Genomic DNA, 20,863 nt, shown 5'->3' on the forward strand with positions numbered 1-20,863 from the left:
ACTTCGGCTCAGGTCATGATCTCATGGTTTGTGAGTTCAAGTCCCACGTCGAGCTCTGTGCTGACACCTCAGAGCCTGCTTTGGATTCTGTGTCTCCCTGTCTCTTTCTTTCCTTCCCCCACCTGCACACACACACTCTCTCTCTCTCTCTCTCTCTCTCTCTCTCTCTCTCAAAAGTAAATATTAAAGAGAGAGAGATGGGACTATTCACATTGTTTATTTCTTCTTATATATGTTTTGGAAGGTTGTAGTTTTCAAGGAAATGTGTCTGAATTGTAGAATTTATCAGATAATGTTGTTCATTGCATTTACCATTGTCTTAATGTCTGAAGGTTCTATAATGTCCCCTTTATCATGTATGATATTGGCAATTTGCGTTTGCTCTTAAATGTTTTGTGTGGGTTTAATTTGTTCTAATTTTTCTAGTTTCTTAAGACAGATAACTGATGTTAGGGGTGCCTAGGTGGCTCAGTTGGTTAAGAATCTGACTCTTGGTTTTGACTCAGGTCATGATCTCATAGTTTGTGAAATCGAGCCCTGTGTCAGGCTCTGTGCTGATGCAAGCCTGTTGGGGATTCTGTCTCTCCCTCTCTCTCTGCCCCTGCCCTGCTCTCTTTCTCTCTTCCTCTCTCAAGATAAATAAATATTTTTAAATGATAATTGATTTTAAACCTTTTTTCTTTTCTGTTATAAGCTCTTAAAGCTATACATTTCCCTCTAAGCAGTACAACTTTTGATATGTTGTATTTTCATCATTTAGTTTAAAATATTTTCTAATTTCCATTGTGATATGGGGGTTTTTTTGCCCATGAATTATTTACAAGTGTTTTGTTTAATTTCTAAATACTTGAGAAATTATTATCCTTTTAATTATTCTTAGTTGTACTGTAGTCAGAAAATGTACTCTCAAGCATGTGGAAGATTCTGGCCATGATGTAGTAACAGACTAGATTTATCATGTTGCCATAAAACAACTTGAAAACTAGGCCACGGGTATGAAACAGCTGTTTCCAGGCAGTGCGGGACTGCGACTTCTTAAGGAAAGAAAACATACAGCATGAACCCTGTGGTAGCCTGGCTTCCTACCTGGAACACATTTGCCAGGTCAGTGGCTTCGAACCAGGTACTGCAAGGTGTGCTAGCTTGCTCAGGCAATGAAACCACATTTGGTTGAGCCCTTGCCGTTGGAGTCACCACCTAGTTAAGCGTATGATAAACGCACTGGCATCTCCAAGATGTATGTGTCTTCTGCCAAATATGAGAATTGAGTGGGGATCTGGGAATCCTAGAGTCCTTGGTGGTGACACTCATCTCTGCAGTCCCTTTGGATGTGATATTGCTTTGATTTACCATTTCTTTTCCTAGGTAGAGGCAGTTCTGATGCCTTCCACTTGGCTTCTCCCACCGTGTAATAGCCCTTACTCAATAGGTCAGGGAACCAATGTGAGGATTCTGCCATCTGTTAAGTATGTCTTTGCCAACTGTGCTTTCTGAAACTGGGCAAATAGCCACAGGATGGGTTCAGGGACCCGGTGCACCCACTACAAAATGGACCCAAGCTAAAATTGCACTGATCATCTGATCTCCGTAAGTCCCTACTCTGGATGGAGGGCCGGGCCACAGGGACATTTTGGGTCTCCTAAAATCAGTGTCAGTGCAGAGCCAGTAGTCCCTGAAAGGTCTGATTATTTCCTTTTTTCCAATATACAGTTAGCCTAGCAAAAGGCTGTAAGTCCCTTTGGGAAAGGCTAGGAGAAAGATTAACGGTTTTAATTTTTGTTAGTGTATTTTTGGGGTCCTTCCTCAGGAGGACCCAGATTCCCCTTCATTCAAGGTTTTCTGGGTCTGTAAACTGGCACAAGCCTGGGAATTGATTAAGGGGTCAGGACTCTATTTTTATGACTCAGGTGAGAATTTTGTTCACTTGACCTAGAATTTTCCTGCTTATACAGATGAAATAAGAATTTAGTAGGCTTTGGGGAATCTGAGTAGCTCAGTCAGTTGAGTGTCTGACTCTTAATCTCAGCTCAGGTCTTGATCTCAGCGTCATGAGTTCAAGCCCCACATTGGGCTCAGTGCGGGGTGTGGAGCCTACTTCTGTGTCTCCCTCTCTGCCCCTAACCCGCTTGTGCTCTGTCTCTGTCTCTCTCAAAAATAAATAAACATTAAAAAAAAATTTTTTTTTTAAGAATTTAGTAGGCTTGATAGGAATTGATATAGGATGAATCTTTGATGGCCTTTTAAATTTTTTTCTGACTGGTTTTCTGTTCAGCTTTTTCTGTTAAGTTTTTTAATTATTTTCCTAGAAAATTACCTATTTTGGTTAAATTTTCATTTATCCATCAGAGATGTGTATAGCAATCTGGTTTTTTTTAACTTTTTAAAAGTTTGCTTATTTTTGAGAGAGAGAGACAGAGAGAGAGCAAGAGTGCAAGCGGGGGAGGGGCAGAGAGAGAGGGAAATGCAGAATCCGAAGCAGGCTCCAGGCTCCGAGCTGTCGGCACCGTGCCCGACGCGGGGCTCAAACCCACCAACTGCAAGATCATGGCCTGAGCCAAAGTCGGACGCCTAACTGACTGAGCCACCCGAGCCCCACCAATCTCAGTTTTTAAAATAACTTTTTTTTTTTTAGTTTATGTATTTGAGAGAGAGAGAGAATGAGCAGGGGAGGGGCAGAGAGGACGAGACAGAGAATCCCAAGCAGGCTCCGTACTGTCAGTGTGGAGCCCAATGTGGGGCTCAAACTCGCAAACCATGAGACCATAACCTGAGCTGAAACGAAGAGTCTGACACTGAACTGACTGAACCACCCAGGTGCCCCCAAAATTTTTTTTAAAATCTCTTATTAAAATGCTCCTTTTCTCATTGTGACTTAGTCCTTTCTCAGATTTGTCAGGTATTTATTTATTTTTTCAAAGAATAGCTTTTGGTTTTAGTTATTATTTTTTACTCTTTTTAAATCGGTCACTTCTGCTTTTGTCTTAACTAATTCTTTTTTGATTTAAGTACTTTAGATCTTTTCTATACTCTTTTTTTTTTTTTTTTTTTTAAAGTAGGCTCCATACCCATCGTGGGGCTTGAACTCAGGATCCTGAGCTCAAGAATTGCCTGCTATATGGACCGAGGCTGGAGTTGACTGCTTATGATCATAGTTCGTTAAGTTTGACTTAATAACGAGCATCTAAAGCTGTGGGTTCTTTGAGTTATAACTTTGGCCAGGTCCCATGTATTTAGAAAGTCTGTGCTCTCATTGTCACCAATTTGTTTTCACTTGTTGAAGTTTGTACTGCTTAGTAAGTAGCTAAGTCAGGATTCAAAGCTAGATTGCCTGTCTCCATGGAGTGAGCCCTTCTGCTTTATACAGCTGACCCCTGAACAACATGTGTTTGAACTGCATGGGACCGTTTATATTATATGCAGAGTTTTTCTATATGGTACTCTACCGTATGTGTATTTTCCTTATGAAATTCATAATAACTTTTTCTTCTGTAGCTTAATTGGTGGTAAGAATACAGTATTTAGTACATGTAACATACAAAATATGTGTTCATCAATTGTTCGGATTATTGGCAAGGCTTCCAGTCAGTGGTGGGCTTTTGTTAAGTTCGGGGGGAGTCAGAGTTACACATGGGGCTCGGTGCTCCTAACCCCTGTGTTGTTCAAAGCTCAACTGTAATGTCTTCTCATTGTAGCACAGGACAAGTGAACCTCGATGATTTGTCCAGGATCACCAATTGAAATAGTTCATGGAGAATTAGAACAAAATCAGGTTTTTTCTTCAAACTTCCCAGGAACCTTTGTAATACCTGGTCACCAGAATTCTGTGGAAGATACCTTAGCTTTCTAGGGGTATAGACAGTGAAGATAACTAGGGGCCAGAAGTCCCAAGATGATTTTGTGTGTCGGCTGGACATTTCTTCTGCTGGTCTCTTCTGGGGTCATTCATGTAGCTACTGGGGGGCCTTGATCTTCCTGTTAAGTGACTAACTTGGACTTCCTCATGTGGCAGCTGGATTCAAAGAGTCCTTGTCAGTGACTTTTCTTTTTTTAATGTTTATTGTGACAGGGAGAGAGAGCACATGTGTGCGAGTGGGGGAGGGGGCAGAGAGAGAGGGAGAGAGAGAATCCCGAGCAGGCTCCGCGCTGTCAGCACAGAGCCTGACGTGGGGCTCGATCTCGCGAACCATGAGATCATGACTTGAGGCGAAATCAAGAATCAGACACTTAACCAACTGAGCCACCCAGACGCCCCTGTCAGTGCCTTTTAAAAACAGCTTTTTTGAGGTCTGTTTTACTCATTTCAAAAGTACAGTTTTAAAAACTCTGTCAAGTGGTGCAGTCATCACACCATAAATCAGCTTTAGAACATTTTAATCCCTCCAATAAGATCCCTTATACCCATTTACAGTTAACTCCTCTTCCCATCCCCTGCCCCACGCAACCATTAATCTGCTTCCTGTGTCTATAAATTGCTTTTTCTATACGCTTCACTTAAATGGAATCGTGAGTGTGTAATCTTTGTCCAACTTCTTTCATTCGGCAACTTCTTTCATTCGGCGTGCTTTTGAGGTTACTCCAGGAGATTGCTTGCCTCGGTTTGCCCCTTTTGTTGCTGAAAGATGTTCCATTCTATGGATATACCATTTAATTGGGTTTTAATAGATCTACAATTTGTAACATTTTTGAAACATTTTTGATCCAGGTTTGACATCAGTGGGCCATAGTGTAGCCTTTAGTACTCATTTTTTTGGATGAAAACTTTTGGGTGGCCTAATGCATTGTTTGCCTTTAATCTTTAATGTTTCTTGGAAATTTTAAAAGAATGTGTCATGTCTCTTTAAACAGTAGAATCTATTCTGTAGCTGTCAACTCACGTTTTTATGAAAGTTATTCAAATGTCCTACCAGTTTTATCAGCCCTCTTCTTTTTGAATCTTTGACTGTATAATTGCCATTTTGTCAAATTCTTGATTTTCTGATAGCGTTTTTAAATATAACGCCGAGTCTGTTCAATGTTTACACCTCTTCTAGAGGCAAATCCTTGGGAGATGCAGGCTGCCGCAGCGAAGCAGATAGCTCCTGGTAAAGCCTACCGCAGTAATGGAGGAAACGTCCGGAAAGGTGAGGGGCCAGGCCAGCTGGCTTTATTGCGGGTGGAGAGAGGTACCGAACGTAATCGAGCTAGATAGTTCTCTGGCGTGCTATGGCTTTAAGCCTTCTTTGTGGCGAGGCGGTGGGATGCGGCACGGTTTTAATTTGGCAAACCCAGGTGACTTCTGGGGGATGTGGGCAGCCCACACAGGGGCTCTCAGGTAAAGGGAAGAGGGGGGGAAGAAAAGGTGAGCCAGGAGAGAGGGTTTCTGTCCGACCAGGCCTTCAGGAACTCCTGGCGGGAAGTAGCCTGCAGGGGGATGAGTGGGAGGCGGGCAGGTCGACCTCGCCGCCCAAGTGGCAGATGTTGTCTTCACACAGACCTGGAGTTTCTTTTTCTGTGGTAATGGTACGTGAGAAGACAAGAAACAAGAGCATAAGAAGCAGGGCGACTGAGCTTTATGTACTTACGAATATATGTGGTTTCAACACAGACGCACACACACACAGAACACAGAATTTAGATAAAATATAGGAGAATATTTTTGCAATCGTGTGGTAGAGAAAGCCAGCGAGACAAAACCCAGAAGTCAGAGAAGAAGAGACCCATCCATTTAACTATCTTAAAAACCACGGTGTGACAAGATTTTATAGAAAATTCAAAGATAAGCAGTAACCTCGGAAAAAGTCACTCATATTATAAATCTAAAAAACAAAGGATTAGTATCCAGAATGCAGAACGAAGTCCTATACAGATCCTGCAGGAAAACATAGAATGTGACAGTGACGCTCACCCTGCTGGCCTGGGTTCCAGCCCCGTGTTTATGATAGTTCGCTAGACATTCACATCTGGCTGTTTTATCCCTCACCTTCAACTCTGCTTGCTTGGAACTGACCTCGTTGTCTCCTCCCTCCCCCCTTGCTCTTGCCCTGCTCTTCTTCACAAAGTGCCTGTCCCTCTAGCCCCACGTTTTTCCATGCAACTGTAATACCACGTGGTAAACCTTAGCCTTATCTCAGAATGATGTTCAAGCAGGGGGTACCCGGTGGGCAGTCAGGAAATCAGTTGAGCTGATTGTGACGAGCTTTTTTGAAATATATGAAATAGACCAGAAAATAGCAAAACACATCAGGCATAGAGTAGTTACTGTTTTATAAACTTTTTGTTTCACTTATGCACATATGTATGTATGTGTGTACTGGATCTTGATAAAAAACATAGTTCCGATTATGTTCTTAGTCAACAAAATTTTTTTTAATTCTTTTTAATGTTTATTTTTGAGAGAGAGAGAGAGACAGATGCGACTCCAGGAGGGGCAGAGAGACAGGTAGACAGAGAATCTGAAATAGGCTCCAGACTCTGAGCTGTCAGCACAGAGCCCGATGGGGCGTGGGGGGGGGGGGCTCCACCTCAGGAGCCCTGAGATCATGTCCTGAGCCGAAGTCGGACGCTAACTGAGCACCGTCCCCCACCCCCGGCGCCCCAGTCAACAAAATTTTCAAAGCCATTACCTCTCCGTCATCTACCGTTCCCAGTGGACCTCCAGGCCTTGCCAGCTGTGGCACTTCTCGGTCCCACTTGTACACTTGGTCTGTGTGCCTCCGTCCCCCCTTCAAGCCTCCGTTCTTACTGTTGCCAGGGGTGTCCAAACTTCCGTTCCCTTTTAAGAAGCTTTCAAGAGTTGTCTGTTGCCTTAGAATAAGAGCCAAACTCCTGAGCACATCCTGAAAGGCCCCCTTCTGCTCATAGCTGCTGTCATTTCCATGGAGCTGTTTGACTCCAAACAGAGTGGCTTACAGTTTCCCGAAAATGCTGTGTTCTGTCATGTAGCTAACTTTGTACCATGCAGTTTGATTTGCCTAAAATAACTGTCTATTTTGTTTCAAAAGGGATTTGCCTAAAATAACTATTTTGTTCCGAAACACTTTTTAAATGTAAAGTTTTCTCTGAAGGTTGCTTCTCCTTTCTTCTCAAGCATTTGCCTGCTCATTAATACAACTGTGCCAGCACTCTGCAGCCTGTCACATTCCTATGTACGTTTCCTATCTGTGACCCTATGGAAGCCATGAGTGTTTGGGTGCGGTGCCTGTGTCTTCTTTCCTTTGTTGTTGTTTTTTTGTTTTTTTTTTTCCAACGTTTATTCATTTTTGGGACAGAGAGAGACAGAGCATGAACGGGTGAGGGGCAGAGAGAGAGGGAGACACAGAATCGGAAACAGGCTCCAGGCTCTGAGCCATCAGCCCAGAGCCCGACGCGGGGCTCGAACTCACGGACCGCGAGATCGTGACCTGGCTGAAGTCGGACGCTTAACCGACTGCGCCACCCAGGCGCCCCTTTCCTTTGTTTTTAAAATGCCTGAGGCTGTCATTAGGAGCCACCCAAAGATTACAGAGTGGCTGCCTTATAAATAGTAAACACCTTGCCATTGAAAGAGTTCTAGAAGAATCTTGGCTATTAGTCAGCTGGAGCTACCATAACAAGATACCATAGACCGGGTGGCTTGAACAACACACATTTATCTCTTTGCAGTTCTGGAGGGTAGAAGTTAAAACCAGGGTGCCAGCCTAGTTAGGTTCTGGCAGGGGCTCTCTTCCTGGCTTGTGGATGGCCTCCTTCTTGCCGTGTCCTCACACGGTGGCAAGAGTGAGCTTTCTGGTGTGTCTCCCATCCTGGGGACCCCATCCTCATGACCTCATGTAGCCCCAGTTACCTCCCAAAGGCCCATCTCCAGTTATCGTCACACTGGGAGTCAAGGCTTCAACATTCAAGTTTTGAGGGGGACAAGACTCAGTCCATAGCAGCAACCATAAGGGATATTTGTCATGGGCAATGTAAAAAGAACCCCTACATTGGGAAGAGCTTTGATCAGATCGTGTCTAAGGTCACTTCTAGTGTGAAGAGTTTGTAATGCTACTGCTGCCAACATTTTCTTCTTTTTTTTTATTAATCAGATGAACCTTCTAATCCTAAGAAAGCAAATGTGTTCTTCTCTTCCAATGGTTGTAATGAAGCCAGATCGGCTTTTCTTGATGATGACCGGGATTCCTTGGCACCAGATCAAAGAGCTGATGACACGGAACTGAGCAGTACTGACACAGTGGACTTCCTGGAGCCATCTTGTCCTGGGAGCCTGGACGCCAGCAGAGAGCGCACTCACTCACAGTCCAGTGAGTTCGAAGACAGTGCCAACTGTGCTTTCTTGAATGAAACATACTCCATACATTTTTCCGAGTCAGAACGAAAGAATGAAAGTCTCATTCGCTTAACTTCAGAATTGGATTCTGAAATGCAGAACACAGAAGGGGTGTGTTTTGATATTTTGGAGCATCAAGGTATTAAGATTATTGGCTTGGAAAGAACCTGCAAGATTTCAGATGACGATTATAAAGAAACTGCCGAAGATGAGCAGAAGCATGAGATCGACGAGGACTCCCAGCAGGAGTATCATAGTGCAGAGGAGCAAGAACACATAAGTGCCCATGTATCTTTTGACCAAACGAAAACATTAAACACACCTGATCTGGAGGTTGTTGGGTTAAGAAATTCGGGTTACGAAGCTGAGTGTGCTAGCCATCTAGACGGTAATCGTGTCGAGTTGGCAAGTGATTCTAGCATCTTTCTAGATTCAGTTGATGTTTATGAACAAGAAGATGCACCCCGTGGCTCCAAGTTTCAGATTTCTGTTGTGTTAAGAGACTATCACGAACCAAAGCATGACATGTGTAAGGAACAAGAGACTAGTTTAATGTACCACACGGTATTTGATGAAATTGTACTAGGGAGCAGTCCCCTTGAAAATCGGGAATCTCGATCTAAGAGTAGTTTCTTGAACCCTCAGAAAGCACTAAAAGCTACAACCTATACTGGCAAAATGAAATGTCAAATAATTGAAAGTAAAGATTTTTGTGGGAATGAAATCGTTGAGAAGCAAAAGTCGCACCACCTTGGAAATCCCAGCACATTACAAGAAGACAGAGCTTTACAGGTGTTACTCCAACCCGGTCAAGATTGTCAGACTTCCTGGACCTCTGCTGTTGATGATTCAGTAATTTCTCCCTGTGGATATTCACATTATAGAAGCCTACAAAATACCCCCAACCCAGCCTTAGATGTTTCCGTTACTACCCCGAGGATTACAGCCAGAGATCATGAAGCAGTGGATGAGATCTCTCTAAAAGCTGCTGATGACAGCACCACAAACAACTCGTGTTTTCCCAGCATAGAAGGAACACGTCCTGAGTTGGTGATGGATGCGGCAAGTGACAGAGTCACGGTTCATCAGACGGTGGATGTTTGCGCTGACTTTAGGGCTTGTTTCACAACCAGCAGGGCAACGAGTGCGAGACCTTCTGTGGTATCTACGTCAAGCAATACAGACATAACCATGATGAACAAAAGGCGGCCTGGGGAGTGGCAGGGTGAGAGACACAGAAGTGTGGCCTGTAATACAGATGGGCCACACAGCCGAGATCATGAAGACACACCAGTGACGATGAGCAGAGGACCACTGGGGAACTCTCTCTCAGTTGACAGTTCAGAGCCTAATGGAAATCTCCTAAACAAGGTAAAGCCAATGTAACTCATAAGAAAATTTTATTTGACCTTATATGAAGGCAGTGTATGTTATAATTGAGCAAATTATGATGGGGGTTCCTGAGGCTTTTGTGAGAAAATGCCGGATGAGGGGAAACGGTGAACAGATTGCTACCAAACTCTAGCCGTCTTTGGCGGCAGCTATCGATGCAAAGTCAGTTAGAAATTGGATTTTACGTTTTACCAGTTGGGAACTCCAGATACGACGTATGTTGTTTGTCATATCTTTCTAATTTAGTTTTAAAACATGTTTTCCAGGATTCCCTGGAATTAAGAAAAACATCTGCTATTACAGACTTAAAGAAACATCCTGAAAGGTAAGTCAGATGTATAAACTTAACAGATATACGTGGGGAAGAGAATCAGAAGAATAATTTGCTTTTTTGTAAGGTATTTAACCATATAGAATAATAGCTAAAAAAGACCTTAAGAGATCATCTGCTTCAGCCGTTTGCTTTCGAACAAATAAATATTAGGATAACGTATAATGTTAAAGCTTTTCACTTACTAAGATTCAGTCTCAGTAATTCCTTCAGAAACTCACGGCGTCTTATTCTATTTATTCTACCCAAATCTGCATGAATTTAAGTACTCCATTTTCTTTCATTTTCTACCCCTATAGACCAAAACAAAATAGCACCGATGAAAACCTTCACACATTGGAAGAAGTAAATAGCTACTTTCACTGGAGTATTTTAATCTTGATTTTAATTCATTGTGTAATTTATTCTGCATCCGTGGAGAACCGCGTTGCGGGTTTGGAGGGGAAAGGGGAGGTCTCTCAGAAGCCAAGCTAGTTGTCATGCTCTGAGGTCATTTACTTTTTCCTTCCTTCATTCTTCGTTCTCCTAATGAGTTTAATCTGGTATCCAGTCCTCTAAAATTAAATGGAAGCGCTCCTTTCCCATGGCAGAGGTGTTGAGAACGGCAGGAAGTGACAGCCAGTAGCAAGGGAAGAATTATTAACCAAGAACTATTAACGTTCGAAAAATAATAGTGAGTTGAGGCTTTTTGATCTATTTACAGTAAAATATTTGCTTATGAAAATGACCCTTAATTAATAAACATGTAAATCACGTCTGTATGAAAGAGAGAACACATTTAAGAACCGTTTCCATCCAGAATGCTCGCAACTTTAAAAAATGTGGGTCAAGGCTTGATTTAGGTTGAAAATCTTCTGATTATGGATGAATAAAATTGATACTTTACTTTGGAATCCTTTTTCGGTAAAAGAAAGCGTACATCGGAAAATTTTTTACTTCTCTGACTTTTAGAAAGAGTATGTTTAGCTTCGACTTGACATCCTTGTCTTCTGAAGCTATGCTGTGTTCGTGCGGCCTTTCCGTCCATAGTAGAAATTGATTGAAGCCTGGCAGGAAAAGGGAAGAAATGTTAAAATGTTCCAGAGGCGCGTCTTCCCAGAGAAAGATGTGTGGAATCTGAGCTAACCCAGTCTTTTATTTTCCAGGGAATCTCCGCCTTGTGAAGAGGCGGGGAGGGGTTTGGCCTCCCGGTGCTGTGAGGACGCGAGGCGAAGAGCCGCGAGGGCAGAGCTGCACCTCCTGCACCTTCACTACCAGCTGTGTCAGCGCCACTGCAGTGACATTTACAAGCTTGTCACGGAAAACAGGGAGGGGTTCAGCAGGTGATTGTTCATCGTAGATCTGTATCTTGGAAATTTACCACAAGCTTTCGATGTACACCAGAAAGCATCCTTAGTTTCTCTTTTCGAAAGGCAGAATGAAGGGGAGGTCGCATCCGGTTCTGTCGGCTGGCCTGGGGGTAGTGGGCTTCCAAAAGGAATCCGTTGCGACTTCGCGGAGAGGCAGCGGCGTATGTTGGGAGGAGGCATCCGGCCAAAAGATAGAGCTGACGGCTTGTTGTTGCTGTTGTTTCATAAAGTCCCAAGTATGGCTGAAGTCAGTTGGAGGGTTTTGCGTGACATTCTGCCACATTCTCTCTAGCCTGTATGTGGAGGGTTGCCGTGCCGCCCCTAGAAAAACATCTTCTTTGGTTCCTTTTCTTTTACTAACCATTTCAAAGAAAAAAAATCTGTATAGATCTGGTGGAGTTCGAACTCGGGGTGTAACATAATGCAATAGTGTTCAGTGGATGACCTATGCCTAAGTGGTTTTGTAAATTGAACTTCTGAACAGGAACCTATGGAGTAATTGTGCTAAGAAGCAATTAGGATCGGCACTACTGTCTGTCTGGGGAGACTTGAAGGTTAGGTACGAGAGCTTGAAGGACAGAATACACAAGGGCGGGCCGCTGGAGGAGCTGCCCCCGCTGTCTGTGGAATCGAAGTTACTATCGACCTTTTCTACTCTGGCTCTCACGGTATGTTTGTATGTTTTAGAATTCAGATTTTACTTCATTTACACCGAATACATCTTAAACTAAGAGATTGTTCTTCCCTTTGCTCTCTTTCCAGCTAATGAAAGAGGAATCACACGTGTAAGTTATGGTTTCATCCAATGTAGAATTCATTAGATCTTAAAAACTGCTTAATTCGGTTAACTTTCCGTTTTCTGTTGGTTCTTTTTCAGAACATTGACAGATTCCTTAACGAAGTGTTTCTCTGTCTAGCTTTTCAGGAGCAGATTCTGAACTAGATAATCAAAATACATGTGATGTTGACGTCCCTTCACGCCGAAAAAAGACTCCGTCTCAAGTGAGATTTTTAAAAAGTAGTTGATCGGGGGAAATCTTTAATTTTATGGCTTAAGCAAAGAAAACTGCAATGTTCGGAAGCTCTCACGTCTTTCTTTTCACTCAGCTCACTTTGTGTACTACCATTTGAGGGACGTAACTGGTTAGAAGGAACTTCATGTCCTGATCAGACCGATGTCAGTAGCGTATGTTCAGTGGGGTGACCATATATAACTTAGCGTCAAACCAGGAGACTTCTGAGGGTGGAAGGCAGTGACGTTAACGACTCACTGTGACAGTAGGTGTAAACCTGAACCGCATCGGGCAGACCAGGCCATGTGGCCACCATCATAGTGTGACCCAGGGTGGTTAAAACTAAAAAATTGTTGCCCGTGTCTCAGGAGGTAAAGTAATATCTCCTTCATTTTAGACCAGGCAGAGGTTTAATTCCTTCATGATTGAAATGATAAAAATAGTTTCTAAATGCCTTCCGTAGGTTTTCTCCATCTCTTTTGTTCCCCTAAGGACTTGTCTGTCAGATGGCAGTCCGTGCCGAGAGCACTCTGCAAATTGTGAAGTGATACAGAAACACAGGTTATGGTCCATCGTCAAGTGAGGCAATGGCGTAGAAAAGCTAAAGTTTATTTCTGTTTTCTGCTTTTGCTCTTACCCCTGAGGTTATATTATTTGAGTAGTCTTAAATAAAAAAATGCATTTCGAGGCCAAAAGTAAAATACTTAATATTGAGTTATATACTTCTGTATTAACACATGACTAAAAGCAAATTACTTTAGCAAATGATGTGTTCCATTGTCTGCTTGTTTAAAAGAATCTCAGTTATCCACAAACTTAACAGATCCACAGCCAGATTTTTACATCCTCACATTTCTCACATAGTTTGTTAAAACATGTTAATTTAGTAATATATAATGTTCTGGAGGATTTTTTTTCATCACTGTAGTGGGAACAGTGATATAACCTGCTTATTTGGGGACAACAGTATTGTCTTTAAAAATACAACATGCAGTTGGTGGGAATGTAGAACGGGTGCAGCCGCTCTGGAAAACAGCATGAAGGTTCCTCAAAAAATTAAAACTCCCATCTACCCTATGACCCAGCAATAGCACTGCTAGGAATGTACCCAAGGGATCCAGGAGTGCTGATGCATAAGGGCACTTGTACCCCAACGTTTAGAGCAGCACTTTCAGCAATAGCCAGATTATGGAAAGAGCCCAAATGTCCACCAACTGACGAATGGCTAAAGAAGAGGTGGTTTATACATACCACGGAATACTACTTGGCAGTGAGAAAGAATGAAACCTGGCCATTTGCAGCAATACGGCTGGAACTGGACGGTAGTGTGCTAAGTGAAATAAGTCAGGCAGAGAAAGACAGAGACCATATGTGTTCACTCACATGGATCCTGAGAAACTTAACAGAAGACCATGGGGGAGGGGAAGGGGGGAACAAAGTTACAGAGAGGGAAGGAGGCAAACCATAAGAGACTCTTAAAAACTGAGAACAAATGGAGGGTTGATTGGGGGGTGGAGGAGAGGGGAGAGTGGGTGATGGGCAGGTAAGAGGGCACCTGTTGGGATGAGCCCTGAGTGTTGTATGGAAACCAGTTTGACAGTAAATTATATTTAATAAAAAAATATATTAGAAAAAATAAATAAAAATACTAGGTGCAGATATAACAATTTTTATAATCTTAGTTTGGGCTTTAAGACAATATCTATTATAATAGGTTGGGATGAAATTAAATTGACAGGTTATATGTGAAAACCAGTATAGTGTAGGATAGTGTTTCTAAATTTCAGCTACTCATGTACTATCTTCACAATTTTCCATAGCTGTGTATTACCTATAATGTTGTTTGCTTTGTATTTTTCTTTAAATGAGTCTCCTTTTAAAATAATGTGTAAACGCCAGTCACAGTGGCCAAAATGAACAAATCAGGAGACTGTAGATGCTGGAGAGGATGTGAAGAAACAGGAACCCTCTTGCACCGTTGGGAATGCAATCTGGTGCAGCTACTCTGGAAAACAGTGTGGAGGTTCCTCAAAAAATTAAACATAGACCTACCCTATGACCCAGTAGTAGTACTGCTAGGAATTTACCCAAGGGATACAGGACTACTGATGCATAGGGGCACTTGTACCCCAATGTTTATAGCAGCACTCTCAACAATAGCCAAATTATGGAAAGAGCCTAAATGTCCATCAACTGATGAATGGGTAAAGAAATTGTGGTTTATATACACAATGGAGTACTATGTGGCAATGAGAAAGAATAAAATATGGCCCTTTGTAGCAACGTGGATGGAACTGGAGAGTGTGATGCTAAGTGAAATAAGCCATACAGAGAAAGACAGATACCATATGGTTTCACTCTTATGTGGATCCTGAGAAACTTAAGAGAAACCCATGGGGGAGGGGAAGGGAAAAAAAAAAAAGAGGTTAGAGTGGGAGAGAGCCAAAGCATAAGAGACTCTTAAAAACTGAGAACAAACTGAGGGTTGATGGGGGGTGGGCGATGGGTATCGAGGAGGGCACCTGTTGGAATGAGCACTGGGTGTTGTATGGAAAGCAATTTGACAATAAATTTCTTATATTGAAAAATAAAATAAAATAATGTGTAAAGAGCAGCTGTTACACGTGGTAAAGAAATACTGCTTTTTATAAATAAAAGGTATATTTCAGCACACATTAAATATATTACTGTTAATTGTTAATGTGAAAAATACTAGCATACTTCTGAAAAGCCTCTCAAGTACTTCTAGTGCTGTATGTATGCCACACTTTGCTAACCATTGATGGTGTTAGTCGCCATACACAGACTGACTTCACATCCTTATTCTGGTTACGTGTGGCCAACGTAAAGCAACAGATTGCTTTACTTGCATTTGCTCAGCCAAAGGAAATGGTTGAGCTCTTGCTACCTTCGTCATCGTGTGGAGCAACCAATGCCCACGGTGACTGCCTACTGCAGAATAGTGTCCAGTAACTATCGGTCCTTATTTATTGTTGTTTTCATTATTTTAATCCTCAGATGTCCTTACTATCTGACGATAGTTCTCCTAAACAGGATACTTTACCCAAGGAAGATGGCTTAAAAAATGGTGACATAGATATAGACTTTAGTCAGCTGAAACTTGATGAAAAAGGTCAGTGTAAAGACGTAGTCCCATGTCATTGCCAGAAAACTCAATAAAGTTTAAAATATTCCTAGTGCCCATTCATTAAATCAAAATAAATATTTTTAATTTACTGAATGTCATCAGTCTGATTATGAAAGTGAAATACATTCTTGTTACATCTACTTAACATCTGTAAGGTTATTTAACGCCAAATAATCATACGGGCTTAATCTTCTGCTTCATGTTCTCCAATCTGAAAAGTCTTTCTTCTGTCCAATTTGCATCTGTATAAGTCGTACTTTGTTTTTAGTTTTGCCCTCTATGGAAAAAGATTATAATCATTCCAAAAAGATCATTAATTCAGTTTTTAATGAAATAGAGCTGCAGTACTGTTTAATCCCTTTTTTAAATGTTTGCTATTATTCTGTGTATAAAAATTTAATTTCACTTAAAGATCAGAAAAGTAAGGCCTTCAATAAACTGGGAATCAATGTTAATTAAAGGAAAAGTGGCCCCTCTCCCCCACTCAAGCTTTCTCTCTCTTTTTCCCTGTCTAAAATTTAAAAAAAAAAAAATTTTTTTTTAAAGGGTGCCTGGGTGGCTCAGTCAGTTGAATATCTGACTCTTGATTTTGGCTTAGGTCATAATACTAGGGTCGTGGGATCGAGCCCCACGTGGGACTCCATGGTGAGCTTGGAGCCTGCTTAAGATTCTCTTTCTCCCTCTCTCCCCTGCTCATGCAGTCTCGCTTTCTCTGAAATAAAAAAGTAATAAATAAACAAATAAATACTGGGAAGCAGATCACTCAGAATAGTACTTTTTATTCAGGGGCTACTGAAAAACCCTTCTCAAAGAATCTTTATGCTTGGTTTATACTTTGCTGATACTTATTTTTACCTAAAACTAATAATTGTCATCATGCTGATTCATTCTAAGAAGCTTGTTAGATAATTTCTCAGAGAGTTTAACATCATACATAATTCATAGCTACTTCTGATTAATTTCTCAGGCTGCAAAAATTACCGAGAAGTAAGTGAAGACTGGTTTGATGCTAAAGAAAACCTGACAGGAGTTGACTTGTCAGGAATACAAGAAAATCAAATAGAGAAGGGCAAAGGGGATCCAAAGTTTACACAAGGTTGGTTGTTAACGGTTTACTAAGAAATCCGGAATTATGTAGCTCATCTTGTAGCCATCTTTTGTGTTATTCTGGGGACTAAACTTTTAATATTTTATTGTTGTGGCTTTCCTTTATAAATATGAAAAATAAGACATTGGACATTTGGAGGTCAATTTTTCTAGAAAGTAAATCCGTTTAAACTGTTCATTTCTCCTTCAGAAAACTGCTAAAAGCTTAAATCCCAGATTTGGTTCGCAGGTCCTCCCCCACCGCTCAAGGCCAACACCAGTGCTCTTTCAGGGTGCTCTTTTCCCTTAACCCTCAGCAGACGTTTTCTAGAAGGAGGGGTATGTGGTGGACAGAACCAGCTTCCCAGTTTGTGTCTGTCAGGCACCCAGTGCTGTCTCTCAAATGGGCATGAGAGATCAAAACTGCCTGCTTTCCCTCACTTTCGTAATTTATTTCGTTTCAAGAATGTTTTCATCTTTAGATAGTCTTTAATTGCTTATAACAGTTGTAATTTCCTCTCGTGTCCGTGATCATTGCCATTCTGTCATTTCTAGATATATGCTCCCTTCCTTTATTTTTTGCCTATATGTTTTCATCGATTTTTTCTTTTATTTGACATAATGGCAATGGTTTTTAGGGGGGTCTTTTGGCTTGTATAAATAATGCTTACTAATATTTTTAAATAAAATATAAGGAAATTTTACCTGAAGGTTCTCCAACCTGCATTAACCACTCTTAATATACTTTACCATCAATTTATGCATTTCTTTATGCATATATGTAATACACATATACAGTTTAACATAAATGACATTATTTCATCTACTTGTATCGCAACTAATTTTTTTCCTTTCCTTGCGTTATTTTTGTCTACATCACTTGGCACGCACTGTGTACATATCTTACTTGATCTGTGGACTGCCTTCCCACAGTAGCTCAGAGGGGTTGGATTTTTCTGTATTTCGTTCACTACCTATACCCAGTGCCACATACAGTGTTCTGCCCGTGAGGTGTTTAGTGGTCATGTTTGTATTGAACTAGTGAAAGGAGAGTCTCCGTTGGCCCACTGTAGCTCCTTGTTCCCTCACCCCAGTGTAAAAATATACATATAATTAGTTACACTGATTTCTCTACAACAGTACATTATAAACCAAGAGATTAAAGGAAGTAAGTTAATAAAGAAGGTTGAGTTATTATTGCCTAGAGATGAAGGATTCTGCCTGAATCCCAGCAGCACCACTTAATGAGATTTGTGACCTAAACTCCTAAGACCTTGGCATCCTTCTCTACAGAATGGAAATGATGGCAGTTGCTGGGTCACGGGGTGCCCATGAGCATTACACGAGGTGACGCGTATGCAGTGCTGGGTATATTAGAGAGTGAGAAATGTGAGAAAGTCAAACTTAAAACTCTCCCACTATCATATACAAATAGGAAACACATTTTTTTTTTAATTTTTTTTTCAACGTCTTTTATTTTTTATTTTTTTTTTTGGACAGAGAGAGACAGAGCATGAACGGGGGAGGGGCAGAGAGAGAGGGAGACACAGAATCGGAAACAGGCTCCAGGCTCCGAGCCATCAGCCCAGAGCCTGACGCGGGGCTCGAACTCACGGAGCGCGAGATCGTGACCTGGCTGAAGTCGGACGCTTAACCGACTGCGCCACCCAGGCGCCCCAGGAAACAAACAAATTAAAGCTACTCTAAGAATTCATTCAACAGATATCTGTTGTCTACCACTGATGTGCCAGCTTATAGGTTTGGACAGTAAATTGAAAGAGTCTCAGTTCAGTAAATCCTTCTTGATTTCAGACCAAGTTGTCTTCAAAATAGAGACTGTGAAAATGCATTCTAAGAATTCTCAATTTTATCAAACAAAAAATACATCTGTAATCCTAATATTTGTGGTTCCCAAAAAGTGCTATGTAAATCAAGTTATTTGTACCCCCCCCTCCTTTTTTTCAACGTGCCGTTACCACTGCCACAGGCTGATATTTTTCTGATTTTGAAGGTTTTGTTGGTGGGATGCTTCCCCAGCAAAGGAATAAACATAAACCCTGACCAGTGTTACCATGGGGGCAGCTAGGATCCTGTGTGCATCCAGCATCGTAGACAGCACTTCTCTGCACCAACGGCAAGGGAAAGACGCCTTTCTTGGTTATGATGTACTCGATTATCTGATTAGACGTTATTGACCCGTTTTTGAGCTGCAAGAGGCTTAGTATCAACCGATCCAGTGTCTGTGTTTTGAGGATGATGGGTTTAAGGCCCCCAAACCTTCAACCTGTACTCTAGGCTCTTGGTCTTCAGTCTAGTGCTGATATTTGGTAATAACTGCATACTAAGCTTTGTAATCATAAGAAAAAAGGTTTCAGGGTTCTTTTCAGATATCACAACAATAACGGTCATCTTCTGTTCTACATTGTTTCTCTACAAGCAGAAATGAAAAATACTGAACCTTTACGAAAAGAGAAAGGTTATTTGATACATGTTGGTGGTCTCTGCCCTTCAGTCTCTGAGGTATGCCGGGACTCATTTTTTGAGTTTCATTGTACAACCCATGAATTGTTCATATTTCGATTATTTTTCTCCCTACCTTTCACAAACTTTTATTTTTCTTTTAGGCTGACTTAAGGTCTCATTTCCAGAAATACCAAGTTTCTGAAATCGCAATCTATGATTCAACTAATTACAGGTATGTTTCCCACATTCAGTAAATGTGCGCTTGCTGGGTGTCTGCCGTGTGCCAGAAGTTCTGTAGTGGACATCAGCTACAGCCCTGCTAAAATCCAGGGCCACTGCCACAGAGGTTTCCCAGCCTGGTAGAGGGAGTCACGTTAGCTACGTTAAACACATTAGCTAAAGTCACTAATTGGAGGCGTTTGGTTTTTTTTATATTTATTTTTGAGAGGGAGGACGAACAGAGGATCCGAAACAGGATCCATGCTGACCGCAGAGAGCCTGCTGCTGGGCTCAAACTCATGAACCAAACCGTGAGATCATGACGTGATCTGAAGTCAGATGCTTAACTGACTGAGCCCCCCAGGTGCCCCAGTTGGTGCTGTTCTTTTTTTTTTTTTTTAAGTTTATTTATTTATTTGGGCAGGAAGGGGCAGAGAGAGTAGGAGAGAGAAAATCCCAAGCAGGCTTCATACTGTCAACATGGAGCCCAGTGTGGGTCTCGAACTCATGAACCATGAGATCATGACCTGAGCTGAAGTCAATTGGTGCTGTTCTGAATCAAATCTTTCATTGTACCTTTTGATTTGCCATTAATTTAGCTAGACGGCTTATGGTTTGGGTTCTGTTCCCAGGTGCATCAGTAGCTTGCTGAATAAATTTGGGCAAGTTACTTAACCTTTCTGTACCTCAGGCTCCCATCTGTAAAGTGAGGATAACAATAATACCTTCATAGCTGTGAAACTATCATTAAATAAGTAAAGCAATATGAGTAAAGCCTAGCATCCAATAGTGCTCAGAAAATTGTACTTTTATTTTTTTAATTACCTTTTAGTTGAGGCTTTTATATTTTTTACATCGTCTGCATATAGTCATTTCCAATATGTATCGTGCCACTTTCTGTTTTGTGATGATTGTAGGAACATTCAAAAGTATCAAATAGTAATGGTGATAATTTCATGGAAATGGCCTTAACTGTTTTATCACTAATGATGATAGCTTTCTATTTCAGATATAAAAGTCTTTACCAATTAAGAAAATATCCTGTCTGTAGTTGGGGGTTGAAATTTATTAAAAATAGTTGTTGAATTTTGTCTTGAATGGAGTCACTCAAGATCATGTGCTTGGTTAATTTGACCTATTGGTATGTTGTTAATACATTTCACTACATTAAATTAGTTTTGTAATCCTTGAAGTATCACTTAATGTGAAGTATTTTTTTAGTATTTGTTGCATCTTTTTAAAAAAAAACTTTGTTTTTTTTTATTGCTTGAAGTATTACACATTTTGTGTGGAAATTTAGAAGGCACAACCAAAAGGAAAAATACAAGAGGTTATGAAAATATATTTGTAGTCCTGTCTTTTGAAAACAACTCCTTTTCAGATTTGGTGTATGTCCTTCTGTTAACATGCCTAGAGCCGGTGCTTACAGAAAGGTGACTCATTTTCAGACGGATTGTTAAAATTCTGGCTGGATTTTCTGACTTCTTTTTTGGCCCTTTTATTTTGTCCCTATCAAGGTCCTGAGGACATTCTCTTACATATTCTGCCAAATGTTTTTAAAATTTGCCTTCCACAGTT

The 20,863-nt window shown here is 41.2% G+C and overlaps 1 protein-coding gene across 2 annotated transcripts in view; it reads left to right on the forward strand.

Annotated features, from left to right (window-relative positions):
• The window catches only part of RBM44 (RNA binding motif protein 44), a 46,718-nt gene that overhangs the window by 6,139 nt on the left and 19,716 nt on the right, over positions 1–20,863 (forward strand). The window contains exons 2-12 of one of the 2 annotated variants that reach the window (XM_086720075.1): positions 5,033–5,120; positions 8,043–9,655; positions 9,943–10,001; positions 11,153–11,329; positions 11,841–12,024; positions 12,119–12,141; positions 12,274–12,358; positions 15,388–15,502; positions 16,485–16,613; positions 19,044–19,123; positions 19,228–19,298. In XM_086720075.1, coding sequence (XP_086576201.1) covers positions 5,048–5,120; positions 8,043–9,655; positions 9,943–10,001; positions 11,153–11,329; positions 11,841–12,024; positions 12,119–12,141; positions 12,274–12,358; positions 15,388–15,502; positions 16,485–16,613; positions 19,044–19,123; positions 19,228–19,298 — 2,609 coding nt within the window. In that variant the 5' untranslated portion in view covers positions 5,033–5,047. The remainder of the gene's footprint in view (positions 1–5,032; positions 5,121–8,042; positions 9,656–9,942; positions 10,002–11,152; positions 11,330–11,840; positions 12,025–12,118; positions 12,142–12,273; positions 12,359–15,387; positions 15,503–16,484; positions 16,614–19,043; positions 19,124–19,227; positions 19,299–20,863) is intronic. The other variant, XM_086720076.1, reaches the window with a different exon arrangement.

The sequence above is a fragment of the Puma concolor genome, chromosome C1 (assembly GCF_028749965.1).
Source record: "Puma concolor isolate L17-30 chromosome C1, mPumCon1.1.hap2, whole genome shotgun sequence".
In the NCBI taxonomy this organism is placed as follows: domain Eukaryota; kingdom Metazoa; phylum Chordata; class Mammalia; order Carnivora; family Felidae; genus Puma; species Puma concolor.